The 13,935-nt window shown below is 59.6% G+C and overlaps 2 protein-coding genes across 5 annotated transcripts in view; both read right to left on the bottom strand.

The window, feature by feature from the left end:
• FAM53A (family with sequence similarity 53 member A) overlaps window positions 1-13,935 on the bottom strand; it is a 20,839-nt gene that overhangs the window by 5,023 nt on the left and 1,881 nt on the right. The window contains 3 exon segments of the mRNA XM_021677734.1: window positions 5,334-5,761; window positions 5,764-6,015; window positions 7,693-7,754. Of these exon segments, the coding sequence (XP_021533409.1) occupies window positions 5,334-5,761; window positions 5,764-6,015; window positions 7,693-7,754 (742 nt within the window).
• Window positions 1-13,935, bottom strand: part of CTBP1 (C-terminal binding protein 1) — a 372,880-nt gene that overhangs the window by 357,437 nt on the left and 1,508 nt on the right. The gene's annotated exons all lie outside the window — the stretch shown is intronic.

Here is a 13,935-nt window from a genome sequence, read left to right as displayed (position 1 = left end):
GCGCCCACACCTGACCCCAGTGCCCACACCGGACACCCGACCCCAGCGCCCACACCGGACCCCGCACCCCAGCACCCACACCTGACCCCAGCGCCCATGCCTGACACCCCACCCAGCGCCCACACCTGACACCTGATCCCAACGCCCACACCTGACACCCCGACCCCAGCGCCCACACCTCACCCCAGCGCCCACACCGGACATCTGACCCCAGTACTCAACCTGACACTCGAACCCAGTGCCCACACCTGACACCTGACCCCAGCGCCCACACCTCACCCCAGTGCCCGCACCGGACACCCGACCCCAGCGCCCACCCCTGACCCCAGCACTGACTTTGAAGTGGGGACCGGAGTGTGATCCTGAGGCCTGCTTGGAGTTCCCTCTGCCCACAGGACGGTGCAGTGTTCATATTCATCACCTTCCACCTAAATGTAAGTAACAAAATAATACGGTGATGGAGTAAGAACAGGAGGAAAGTAGAGTAGGCATGATACACCTACCACAGAACGGTTCAGCTTCGGGCAATGCTGGTGCGTAAGCAGAGGAGACGTCAAGTGCGGACACAAGCTGCTCAGACTGAGAGAGCCCAAAGCACACGGGGAAGGGACAGGCCCTCAGAAGATGGAGCACAAGCCCCACCCCGCAGGCGCCCCGACCAAGCCCGGCCTCCCCACCCCAAAAGCCAGCGGGCGGCAGCGCCAGGCCCCGCACATGTGCACACTCGCGCACGCACTCCCGACACCCCAGCGGCTGCGCTGCCGACCGTGCCTCCTGGACGGTGGCGACAGCTGCAGACCCCACGTGTTCTCCGGCGCCTCTTCCGCCACGAGCCCCCGGGGAGCGCGGCAGCGAGCATGCCAGAGCACACAAGACGTGGCCACAGCCACAGGACGGCAAGCCCCTGACTCTAGGGCCACGGATGCCACGGGCTGTTCATAAGTCCCAAATCTCCAATAACCACAACGGCCTGAAGGACAAGGGGTCCCTCCGCCTGCAGAGCCCCGCTCACCCGCGTGTCCCCGGCCTCCCCGCCGGCCACCCCTACGCTCCCTGACCTGGAGAACGGGGTCTCCCTCCTCCGCCCCACACGCTCAGGCCTCTGCCCACCCTGGTCTAGACGGTCATGAAAGGGTCGTGAACACCCCAATCTGTCCAACCCCAGCCGACACACCTGCTCGCTAGCTGCGTCCTCTTTCACAACTATCTCATTCAACCATCTATGCGGGGACTTTGGGACAAGATGCCACGAGTCACCCCCCAGCCGTGCACTCGGGCCGCGAGTTGGTGCCCTTGTCCTCGCGAGGGGGCCCTCCCGCAGAGAAGAGTCACAGCTAGCATCCCTGCCAAAGCCCCCAAAGCACCATGTGTGTGACAAAAATAGGCAAGAACCAACACGCTTCTGCGGCAAAGTGACAGAAACCCACACTTGACCAACAAGCTCTGGGTCCCCAGGCCCGCCAGGCCACGCAGGACAGGCCGGTGGCTCCAGGCAGCTGAAGTGTGTGAACGCGCCGCCGTCCGCCCCCAACTGCAAACACCCTCCTTGGCTGCTGAGTCTGGCACGGAGGCCACGCTGAGCCAGAGGCAGGGAGCTACGTGTCCAAACCACAGGCTGGAGCAGCTTCTCAATCACACTGTAGAAAGCTGAAGATCTCCTGCACATCACAAAAGCTTCTGAAAGCCCTGAAAACACACAATTTCATAAAAAAACAGCACCTGTGCCCATTCTCTGCTGGAACCATGACTGATTGGCACATTTTCCATAATGATATTTTAATTTCAACTTTGAAACCTAGGCTTGCCAATAAACATTAAAAATTCTATAGGCTTGGGAGGGGGGATTGGTTAGCCCGGTGATGGGTATTAAGGAGGGCATATACTACACGGAGCACTGGGTGTTATACGAACACAATGGATCGTGGTCTCTACATCAAAAACCAATGATGTATTGTATGGTGACTAACATAATAAAATAAAAAAAAAAAAATTCTATAGGCTTTTCTGTGGAAACAACTGCTTACCCAGAATGAGGATTCAGGGGGCAGCAGTGCCCCCTCCTCGCTGACCAAAGCCAGCCCTCAGGCCATGCTTGGCCCAGAGGAGGGTGGCCCTCGAGCCAAGCCACAGGGGCTGCTAGGCCGTCCCCGCCACGTGCCCGCTGTAGGGGGCAGGGCCGTGGGCTGCTCAGTCATCCAGCGCACCACGTCCAGGCCTGCGGTCAAGGACCCTGTGCTCCCCCTGGCTTCAAGTCAAGGCACAGAACCGGCGTGCTGAGGTCAGGAGCCTCAGGCCAGGGCACGCACACGTGGGAAGGATGCGGTCCCGCCTGCGCTTGCACAGAGAGCGAGAGCCACCAAGAAGCTCCTGTCACTGCCCACAGCCGCACCTTCACATGGACAACAGACGCATCCAAAGGCAGGCCCCGGGACAGCCATTGAAACCCTGCCACATCCTGCCCTGAGTCTCCCCCACTGTGCTTTGCCCAGGCCCGCTCTGAGAAGGCTTGTGTCCATGTGAAACCACCTCAAGATAAGGGAACATTCGGGGTCTCCAGCTACGAACCTGACAGGATGTGCCCACTTCCCACAACCAGCAACACGCTTCCTAGAGCGGACCCCCCACCCCTGGGCAGCAAAGCACATGAGGGTGCACAGGACATCTGGGCACACACGTGGTGCCCAGCAACGCTTGGGGCCTCTGCATCCCCAGCCGCCCCCAGAGCCCGATGGCCCGCGCCCGCCTCCCACACGCATGCCAGCCGCCTACCCACAGCCTGTCCTCCAGCACTCAAGGGACACATCCACACTTCCAGAAGTGTTTTTAAGTTTCCTGCTCCCTTGCGTTTATACACTAACCACAAATACCCACGAGTGCCCATCCCACTTGTAGGTGACATCAAGTTGAACACGCTGTGCCCCAGAGAAACCCACGGGTCTCGCCCAAAACATCAGTCACCAAACCCAGCCACTTAGCCCTTAACAGCTCGACTGCTGCTTCTACCCCTTTGTACGTTTAAGACAACGGAGTTTCCCATACCTGCTGATACAGTAAAAGGTACGCATTTAGCCTTTGCCCACCCCTGGTTCCCACCGTCTAAAACCCTTGGAACTTCCTGAGTGCTGGGCTGAGGGGTGTCTTTTGTGATTCATAACGAACCCCATTCAACCACACCTGGGTTTATGCTAATGTAACCCCTGGGGGCCCCTAGTGGGCTTCAGGATGGGGCAGTGGACAGAATGACCACACCGGGCTTAGTGGGTTGGACTTTAAGTCCCCCACCCCCACACCCCTTCCAGGGACAGAGAGGGGATGGAGAGGCGGTCAATCTCAGTGGCCAGCGAGCTCATCAGTCGCATCTGGGTAGTGGAACCTCCATGAATTCCCTGCCCAGGGGCTGGGGGGGGATCTGGAGGGCTCCCAGGTTGGGGAGCATGTCTGGGTGCTGGGCGGGGTGGGGAGCTCTGCGCCCCTTGCCCCATACCTTGCTTGCCCTGCGCATCTCTTCCGTCCGGATGGTCCCGAGTTGTGTCCTTCATGACAAACGGGTCACGAGTTAGTATAAGGTGCTTCCCGCAGTTCTGCGAGCCGTTCTAGCCAATTATGGAACCCGAGGAGGGGGTCGTGGGAACCCCGATTTGTAGATGGTGGGTGGGAGGTACGGGAGGCGTCTGAAGCAGGGGTGGTCTTGTGAGGCTGCAGGGTCTGCACTCAGGGCAGCTGGTGTCAGAATGGCGCCAGCTGTCAGACACCCGCCGGCTTCTGCAGAGCCGCAGACCCGTGGGCGGAAGACCGCACGCTGGGCGCCAGAGACGGTCTAAGTAGAAAGCATCACGCTGAGATGCCCTCTGTTTCCAGAGGCGGCCGGGAGCTGGAGAAGGACAGGGCTGCAGCCCGACCGATGTCTGGGCTGGGTGCTGGCCTCCATCCCCCAGGTCACCATCAGAAGTGTTCATCAGCTATCACAATTGCTAATAACGTCTCTATGCTCATACGTTTGATGATTCACAACATCAGGAATAAAAGAGACAGCTACAAATGCACCAGAGTAAACATTTTAAAAGTTCTCTAAGAGATACAATGGGCAACTCTGTGCCCCAAACTGACACCTTAAATGCAATGCCATTTCCCAGAAAAGGGTAACTTCAGGAAGCCCTAGTAGATTGCCCCAGAGACAGTGTGTGTGCAGGTCTGCTCACCTCCACACACATCCCAGGCCGAGATGGTGTCCCGGTGAGCCCCCAGCAAACTTCACACGTGATGGCTTGGGAGTGGCTCATCTGGCCTGTTGAGCCTGCGGGTGACACAGCCCCATGGAGCACGAGCGTGCAGGGGACCCTGAGCAGAGCTGCCCAGCTGAGCTGCTCCTGGATGCCTGATCCGTGGAAGCCATGTGGGCTAAATGTGGGCTGTGATGCAGCAACCCTGGTGGGGTGCCAGGCTAAGCAAGGCACCAGCCCGGTGAGGCTGGGGACTCGGGCAGAGGGGCTGTCAGATGCTGGGGCAGGCTCAGGGGACCTCGAGGATCCAGGGGCAGAGGGCACCCAACAAAACATCAACAACGAGGGAAAACGTTTTAGAAAGACAAGCAGGGCACCTGGGTGGCTCAGTTGGTTGAGTGTCCGACTCTTGGTTTCGGCTCAGGTCAGGACCTCGGGGTATGAGATCGAGCCCCACGGCAGGCTCTGCGTTCAGCTTGAGATTCTCTCTCCCTCGCCCTCTGCCCCTCCCCCAACCCACGCCCATGCCGCTCATGTGCTCGCGCTCGCTTGCTCTCGCTCTAAAAAAAGACAAGCAGGCTTCCCATCTCCTGGGCTCCTTCCCTTGGGGCTGCTGGCGCCAGCGCCCCGCCCGACTCTGCACCCTGCCCTTCTGCGTCTGGCCGGCCTGCCCGCCTGACTGCTGGACCCCATTCACTGGCCTGTCCCGCACCCCGGCTTGCCGACTCTGCCCCACGGCCTCCCATACGGAAAGGTGGTCATGGCCGTCCCACGCCAGGGAGGGCAGGGGACCCGAGAGCCACGGGGACTCGTGGGGCCAGGATCCCGAGATGTCTGCCTGCACAGGAACGTGCACATGCACCTGCATGCGCACACACGCCCGGGGCTCAGGACGGCTCACCCCCGCCCAGGCGGGAGGTAACACGGCCGAGGGTGCTGGGGACGCTGCAGCCTCAGGCCCAGCCAGGCCCAGAGCGCCCTCTCAGGCAGCTGGGCTCCCGCCGAGGGGCGCAGACCACGGAGGCCGGGGTGGGCCCATCTGGCCGCAGAGCTGCCCCGTGCCGCAGAGGGGCACCCGCGAGGTGAGCGCAGCAGAAACAAGGCGGGCCTCACCCGTTTCATTTTCAGAAAGTCCAAGGACGGGCGCGGCCAGTGGGCGCTCTCCTCACGCCTGCGCTTGCGCCGACACTTCCGACCAGCACACGGCTGTGAGCGGCACCGGAGCAGGCCCAGCCGCCGGCCCAGCTCGGGCGTGGACGAGGCGCTGCTGCCGGTGGAGGGCGGGGCTGTGCCCACTTGCACCAGGTGCTCCTGCGACAGGGACAGGCGGCGCCTGCAGGACAGAGTGCAGGGCCCTGCGGGTCGCCAGGGTGGGCCCGAGCCGCCCTCACGGCCGTCCGGGCAGCCGCCGCCGGCTGAAGGCGGCCGGGGCGCGGGGGGCGAGGTGGGGCCGGCCACCGGGGGGGCGCAGCCCAGCAGCGTGGCACTCCCGGGCAAGCTGGCCGCCGGGCCTTCCCGCAGGCTGGCGCACCCGCCACTTGGCACCGCCTCTTGGGTACCGGCGTCCAGACCTTGGAGCCACCGGGACGCCAGGCGGAGCGGCAGCGTGCCAGCTCATCCGGCTCCGACAGGGAGCGGCAGTGGCGCTTGGTGGGTGGTGCCAAGGGGGGCCCTGCGCTCTCCCTGAGGTCTGTGGCGCTCACGGCACCCAGGCCTGTGTCTGGGCCGCGTGGGCCCGTGGCCGTCTGACTCCCGACGGGCCATCCTCCACTTAAGACCTTCCAGGGGCGCCTGTCTTCTGAGGAAACACAAAAGAGAAGAGACGGGTGAGCAGGAGACAAAGCACAGTGTTTGCCAGGCCCCGAGGCCCCTGCCTGGCTGGGGACACGGCCTGACACTAAGCCTCACGTGGCTCCTCGGCCACAGACCCGGTCAGCGCCAGCCCCACCTGCATTCCCCCCGGTCAGCTCAGCCCAGGAGCCAGCCTCACTTTCCAAGGAGGACACGTCTCAGCGAGGCCAGCTCCCCACTCCCTGAAGATGACCGGAGCACACCGTTCTCCTTTCCGGTTCATGGACAGACTTGCCCTGCGTCACCCACTTCTCTGTCTATGGCCCAGGCCTCCTCCAGGTGTGCGACCTCACCCGCGAGACCCCCGCCCACCAGGCAGCTGCTTCCAGGCGGCCGGTGCCCCTCACCTCCTCTCGGGGAGGCAGCTCTCAGCCTCCCGAAACTGGAGGCACAGCGACGGCACACGGCAGGCAGGGACCGTGCACGGGGCCAGGACCCCACCCCCAGCCTCCACTTCCTCTCGTCACGTGGCTACTGGGAGGCTCACACGAGACACTGACAGTCCGGGGCCAGCATGCGCACCCGCAGACCCACATGTGAGCGCACACCATGCAAGCACCAGGGGCTCCCTCTGCCGGCCTGCCCCCAATGCCCGGGAGGAGCCCACCCCAGCCCTTCCTCAGACTCTCCTCCACACACCCCTTGGGTGCCCAGACCCCGAATGCACCCATCAGGGCCGCCATCACGAGCTTTGCTGCATTGGGGGCTGGGGGCGGAGCCAGGTGAGTGGGTCTCCTGGGACTCCTCGTGTGGCAGCAAGGTGCACCATGAAACCCTGACTCCCACTGACCGGCTGAGAGTCCGCTCAGCAGCCCCCACAACTCCGGCCACTCCGCAGTCACCACCGGTTGGGAAACTGGGCATGGAGGCAGTGGGACCCAAGGGAAGAGGACCCCTGTGGGGAAAGGCACGAGCAAAGGCCCTGGGGTGACCCTGGGCAGCAAAGAGGCAGGGTCAGACCCCCTGGGAATCCCTGTTGAGGACTGGCCCCATGTGCAGGGGGGCACTCCCACTGAGGACACAGTGCCAAGGGCCCGGTGCTGGGCTCACACTTCCTACCTCCATCCGTTCACACAAGAATTTGGTAAAAAAAACCTTCACTTTGGTAGTCGGGAGAGCCACCTAACACAGCACTCCCGCCAATGGCCGTGGTGCCCAGGGCTGGCAGAGGGAGGACCTGCACTCGAGTCAGACCCCAGCTAACACGCTTCACCACAGCCTGTCATCCAGAGCCGAGGTTACCAGGAGTGGAGGGCAGCAGGCTCTGCACACACACACACACTTGGGGTGGCCTTTCAGGTGGTGGGGGGCAGAGCCCCAACACGCACCGATGGCCCAACGTGGGCCACACGGGAGCTACACGCGCACCCCGCCCTGCTCTCCCTTCAGTGGCCACAGGGCCCCACAGGGCGGGCCTCGACCTCGCGCAGCCGGCACCTCTCCGGGAGGGCCCAGCGGCCCGGCGCCTGCCCCACTGGAGGGAGAGGCCGGGCCACGCCCCGACCGCCAGCCCAGCAGGCTGGGCATCACACTCCAGGTCCACGTCCACACCCTCCACGCACTGTCCCCGGCCCGCGGCCACAGCAGCTCTGGAGGACGGGTCAGGGCTTCGAACACTTACCGTTGCTCTCAAAAGGGAACAAATGACCCCTGTTGCTCAGTGTCCCAGCAGAACGCTGCAAGTGACAAGAAAAACCAGTATGAATACCATGGATGCGGACGCAGAACTCTCAACAGCACGAAGTCAGGGGTAGAGCGATGATCTCATCCCTGCGGGTCAGTTGTTTTTCCCCAACACTGCATTTTTTGGCAATGAAAAGGAAAAGCATGGACCCCAGCATACATCTTTTTCTTAATCAAGATTCTTTTTTTTTTTAAGATTTTTTATTTATTTGACAGGGAAAGACACAGCAAGAGAGGGAACACAAGCAAGGAGAGTGGGAGAGGGAGAAGCAGGCCTCCCGCTGAGCAGGGAGCCCGATGCGGGGCTCGATCCCAGGACCCTGTCGCTTAATGATCCCAGTCGCCTAATGACTGAGCCACACAGGTGCCCCTTAATCAAGATTCTTAAAAGCCGAACAACACTCAGCTGAGGGAAGGGAATCGGAAGCCGCGAGCATACCACCGTGGGCTCTTGCCCAGGCAGCCCTCCCCGCAGCCAGCCAGGGCCGCCCTCACGGCCTCCCCACTCAGGCCTCTCCTGCACGGACCAGCCCCCTGGCCAGGCCCCCTGAGGGCTGCTCGGGGTCTCCGCTGCAATCTGCCCCCACGGCGCCTGAGGGGCAGCCTGGCGAGCTGGGACTGCTCGCCTGTGTCTGCTTTTGCGGGCTCCCCCTGCCCAGCCCCAGGGGCGCCATCATCCAGCTGGGTCTCTGGGGCAAGCCCCCGGTGCTGTGGGGACACAGAACCATCCTGTGGGGTCTGGGAGCCATCGCTGCTCAACTGTCTCTGCCTTCCCACCTCCACCAGCGACCCCAACCCCCCCAGCCCTCCCAGTGCCCCCATCCCCCATGTCGCCCACTCCCGGGCCGGGTTGGCCAGCCGCTGTCCCCCAGGTGAGCACCAGGAGCAAGCACCTTCCCAGGGCCGTCGTCCCCACACAGCAGGAAACCTGAACAGAAGCACCGTCCATCAAGGAAGAGCTCCAGTGGCTCCACACAGGAGGCCCAGTTCCACCTCAGCGTGAAGGCCCACGGCGGCCACATGGGGCAGCAGAGGACGTGGCTTTTGTGGACAGCGCCTGTGTTGGGGAGTGGAGCAGGGCTAGCCCCGGGCCTCTCTGTGGGCCTCCACGTCCAGAACGGGCCTGTACAGCCCGCCTCGTGCTGAGGAGCCCTGACCAGACGAGGCCACCTCTGAACGTGCCCTGGGATAGCAGGGGGTGCTAAGACCACAGGCTGGCACCGAGGCCGGCCCGGCCCCGCCACACCCGCCATGATGCCACCCACCAGAGCCGAGGGACAGCCCGTGCAGCACGCGGCCTGCAGTCCACTCCCCTGAGCATCCTTGATGGGGGCAGGCCGGCTGCTCTCGGTCTCCCCACCTGGGGCTGGAGTGAGAGTGGGACGCACATGCAGGGCAGCCCCCGGGCAACGAAATCCACCGACTGACGGTGGACAAAGGGCAGCCATTTCCAGAAAGGGCGCTGGGTCAACCACACATCCGTGCAAAAAAAAAAAAAAAAGAAAGAAAGAAAACCCACTCTTGGCCTGGTCTCATCCCACACACAAGACTCAGCTCCAGGGAGAGTGTAGTCTTCAGGCTAAAGTAAAACAGATGCTTGTAGAAGAAAACAGGAGAATAACTTCAAGACTCAGGGTAGCAAAGATTTCTTAAGTGAGATACAAAAACACACTAACTTACAAGGGTGCTTCCGTCTCTGTTGAAATTAGAATTTCTGTTCACTGAAAGTCACCCGTGACAAGGCAAACCATAAGACAGGAGAAAATATTTGCAAAATATTTTCAAGTCAAAAAAGACTCATAGCAGGATGTATCAACAAATTCCTACAGATCAGTAAAAAAAAGGCACACAACCCGACAGAAAAATGGCCAAGGGCCTAAGTCACTCACAACTGGCCACTGGGCAGCACAAGAGGCGCAATCTCCCTCGTCATCGGGGAGAGCGGTCAGAGCCTGGGAAGAGCCCAAACGTCCACGGGAGGAAGACAGAGGCCGCCCGCAGAGGAAAGGAAGGAAGGAGGGAAGCGCAAACCACCACGGGCCCGGTGAGTCCCTCAAGAGTTCCCACCAGGGAAAGAAGCCAGACTCCAAAGTACAAGCTGCCGCGCTCCCGGGACAGGCCAGGCCAGGCCAGGCCGCGCGGAGCCCTGAGAAGGCCAGAACCTGTCTGGGTGGTGACAGCGTTACCAGTGTGCACCACCTGCAAAACCCATCCAGCCGAACGCATCAGACCCAACCTGCCCATTCCACTGCGTGCAACGTCTGCCTCACTAAAAAAGCGTGCTTTCAACAAAAGGCTTTTAAGCCACACTCCCCACCCTCCAAGCCTGTGCCTGCTGGACACACGGCCCCCCGACGGCCCACACCACAGCGAGGGGTGCTGAACCTGCCTGTGTCCACCCCCACCACACCCCCAGCTCGCGACCCCACCGCAGCGCCGTGGAGCGGGCCTGCTAGCCCGACCTGCTCTGGGCCCGCCCTCACGAGGACCGAAGCCCAGCACCTGCTCCCACGGGCCTGCCGCCCTATGTCAACTCTCACCACCCACCTTCCACCAGCACAGGCTAGGGGCTCCCCAGGCTGCCTGCTTGCAGAGAAACCACACTCCCACCCGACATCTGGAGCCACTCCCACGTTCACTGAACAACCTCGACAGGTTCTGTTGGATCCTGCCGGCATTTCGGCAGTCACGCAGTGACCCCTGCCCACCCCCCTGCTTGCACATCCTCCTCCCCTGAGGCCCCAAGGCCCCCACCACACCTCCTCTCCTCTCTGCCGCCCCTGCAGCTCCACACAGCCGCCACCTGCGGTCCCAGGGCTGGCTGCGTCTATCTTCCCAGGAGAACACAAGCCCCTCGGGAAGGGCAGCACATGGTGACGCCGCGGCCTCAGGTGGTAAACGAATGAACCAGAGAAGCTACAGCTCACTTGAGAACTGTAGGGTCAGCTTGCCAAGTTCCACCGATACCGTAGTGGGATCTTTATCAGAACTGCAACAAGCCTTCAGTGGGTGAATGGTACGCCCTTACGTGAGTGCAACCACGAAACCGCCCGGATGCATCTCCAGGGCATCGTGAGGAGCAAAGAAGGCCCCTCCCCAAAGGTCATGGACTTCGCACAGATCATCCTTGACATGACAAATCACGGAGATGGGAGAGCTTGGTTGGAGGGAACGCGGTGTGGCCACAGAGGGTCCACGTGGGGGACGGCTGACACTCAGGTTACTGAGTTCACTCTCTATCTGAGCTGCCCCACACGACAGTCAGCAGCTACTGCAATTTAAACTTCACTTATACAAAATACAAATTCAGCTCCCCGTCACCCCAGCCACATCTCAGGGCCCAACAAACACATGCTTTAAGGGGCCACGTACTTGGACAGCGGGGAGCATTCCCGTCACCACAGAACGTGCCCCCGGACGGAGCTGCCCCAGGTCCCCCACCCACACTCGCTGGGGCAGCTGGCATTCGCCAACACGACCCAGTGCACCAGCTATGGACAATACCAGAAGCCTGAAGACACGGGCCCGATTTCTCAAGGCGCTCACTGTCCTGTCTGGGCAGGGGAAGGGGCGGTGGGAACCGGACACAAACTCATGTGCTTCTAGCCTTTTTGGTCACAGTTAGACCAGCCTACGTCCCCCAAGCCTCACAGAGGCAATGCAGGAGAGCCGACCTCACCCCGCTGATCAGAAGGCTCTGTAAGAGACCAGGGGCCTTTGCAGGAAGTGGGAATGCACCTGAGGCCAGAGAAAAAGGAGCCAGCCCCACTGAATGGGGTGAGGACAGAGAGGACACAGGGTCGACCGGAACGTCCACGGAGAGGCACTAAGCATGGCATGGCCAGGCGCACAGAGCACTCCCCACATCTGGGCTGACGGAGCGACGAGACCCGGGGGACACTGACCCTCGAGACAAACGTCAGCTCTCTGGCTGACAGGGCAGAGACCCTCCAAAGGGATCGACCCCTCAGGACTGGATGAGGTGCCCTGCTGGGCCTCCCGCTCCCACCACCTGCGCCCGACCACGCGGCTGTGACAGTACTCAGGGAGGGGTGCGTGAGCGACCAGAGGGGCACGGGGCTACAGAGACAAAGGCAGCACATGTGTAGTGACTTCCAATTTTATTTACATTTAACTATCTTGAATTTCAGTTTTAAAACTAGTAATTCAATTTTTTGGAAAACTTCTCAGTGTGCTTAGAACAACTGGAGTATGTGAAATCTACTTTTTCAACTATAAATTTCGTGAAATCTAAATACAGACCAGATATTTCTATAATGAGAATTGGTGTCCAAATTGAGATCTGCTGTAAGTGTAAAGTACACACCAGGTTTCAAAGACTTTGTTTTTAAAAATGTAAACGTTTGACAAGGGTGCCAAGGACCACTCAAAGGGAAGGAAGGGTCTTTTCAACAGATGGTGCTGGGTCAACTGGGATCCACACACGAAAGAACAAAGTTGGGCCCCTACCTCACACCACACACTGAAAGTAGCTCGAAAGGGATCAAAGACCCAAATGTAAGAGCTAAAACTATAAAACTTTTAGAGGAAAACATAAGAGTAAATCTTCATGACCTTGGATTTGGCCAAGGATTCTTAGATATGACGCTAAAAGCACAGAAGACAAAAGGCAAAAGAGATCGGCTGGACTTCGATAAAATAAAAGCTTTTGTGCTTCAAAGAACACCATTAAGAAAAACACCCACAGGACAGAAAAATGTTTTTTCAAATCCCATATCCAATTAGGGATCAGACTATATAAAGAATTCTAACAACTCAAAAATAAAAAGACAGACAACCCAAATTTTCAATGGGCAAAGGACTTGAAGACCTATTTCTTCAAAGAAGATGCACCAACGGCCAGCAGGCACGAGAAAAGCGCTTGACGTCAGCAGTCGGGAGGGAAGCGCAGCTCAAACCACAAGGAGAGAGCACCTCCTAGGGCGGCGAGACTCAAAACGAGGGCCAACTGCAGGTGTTAAGGAGGAAGAGGAGCGATCAGGACGCTCCCGCCTGGCGGGATGTGCGATGGTGTCGCTGCTGTGGAGCAGAGCTTGGTTTCTCAGAAGGTTAAATGGAGTCACAGTACGACCCACAGGTCCCTTTGCTGCATGAACACGAAGAGAAACGAAGACGCCTGTCCAAGCAGAAACCCACACACAAAACACTTGGAGCAGCAGTACTGAAAACAGCGGACAAGCAGAAGCAACCCAGATGTCCACTGACAGACAAACGGCAGACGGAAGGCAGTCTATTCCACGGGGTCTGACCACGCCCAGTCCAGGAGAACTTCCTGGGATGAGGGGCAGCCATCTGCACTGCCCACTAGGGCGGCCACTGGCCACACCAAACACGGGGGCAGCTGACGTGTGTCCAGTGCAAATGAAAAATAGCATTGTTCGTTACGTTTAATTCTAATTAACTTTAACTTCAATTTAAAAAGCCACATGGAACTAGAGGCCGTCACACAGGGCACAGGGCGGTCTGCACAACACCCCCGGGACAGGGGACACCCGAGAAGACATCTGTAGAGACATATATGGAAATATTCCGAGGAAAACCGTCTAGAGCTCGCCGTGAGACAGCCGCAGGAGAGCCGTGGCTGAAGGCACAGACGGAACACGGGGCCAGGGACTGACGGTGCCGACCTCAAGGTCTCTAACGCTCGCCTCCGACCTATGTTCAGATTTTGCCATGAAAATACTAACGTTAGTCGCCTTCGAAAACTTCAATTTCTATTCTTATACAACAAATTGACTCTTTCAGTGAACGTTACGAGTAGCGTGTGCTGAGACACGTGCAAGTACCTTCGGGGAGCCGGCTCACAGCTAAACCGCTGACCCCCAGGGACACAGCTGCCAAGTTCCCTCTGCAGAGCTGACCACACCGTCCTTACTATAAAGTGACACTGGAGAGCCACATAAACTAAAAGCCCAACATCAAATGGGTGACAGAGACGACAGAGACTTCTTGCTTGAAAAGAGAGGGCCGTTTGTGCCTTCCGCTGCCTGTAAGTTACACCTCATTTTTAAAAGTGAACATAGAAACAGCAGGTTTCTATAAACAAAGCGTCTGCAGTCATGCAGCAGAAACCGTGCAGATGCAGGGACAAGCCTCCCCGGGGAAGTCGGCAAAATGCCTACTGGTAACGAGGAAATTCTCTTCCAAACATTACGTTGTA

Source organism: Neomonachus schauinslandi, chromosome 2, assembly GCF_002201575.2.
Source record: "Neomonachus schauinslandi chromosome 2, ASM220157v2, whole genome shotgun sequence".
Lineage (NCBI taxonomy): Eukaryota > Metazoa > Chordata > Mammalia > Carnivora > Phocidae > Neomonachus > Neomonachus schauinslandi.
Note: the sequence above shows the minus strand (reverse complement) of the source record. Positions and strands in the feature narration are given on the sequence as shown.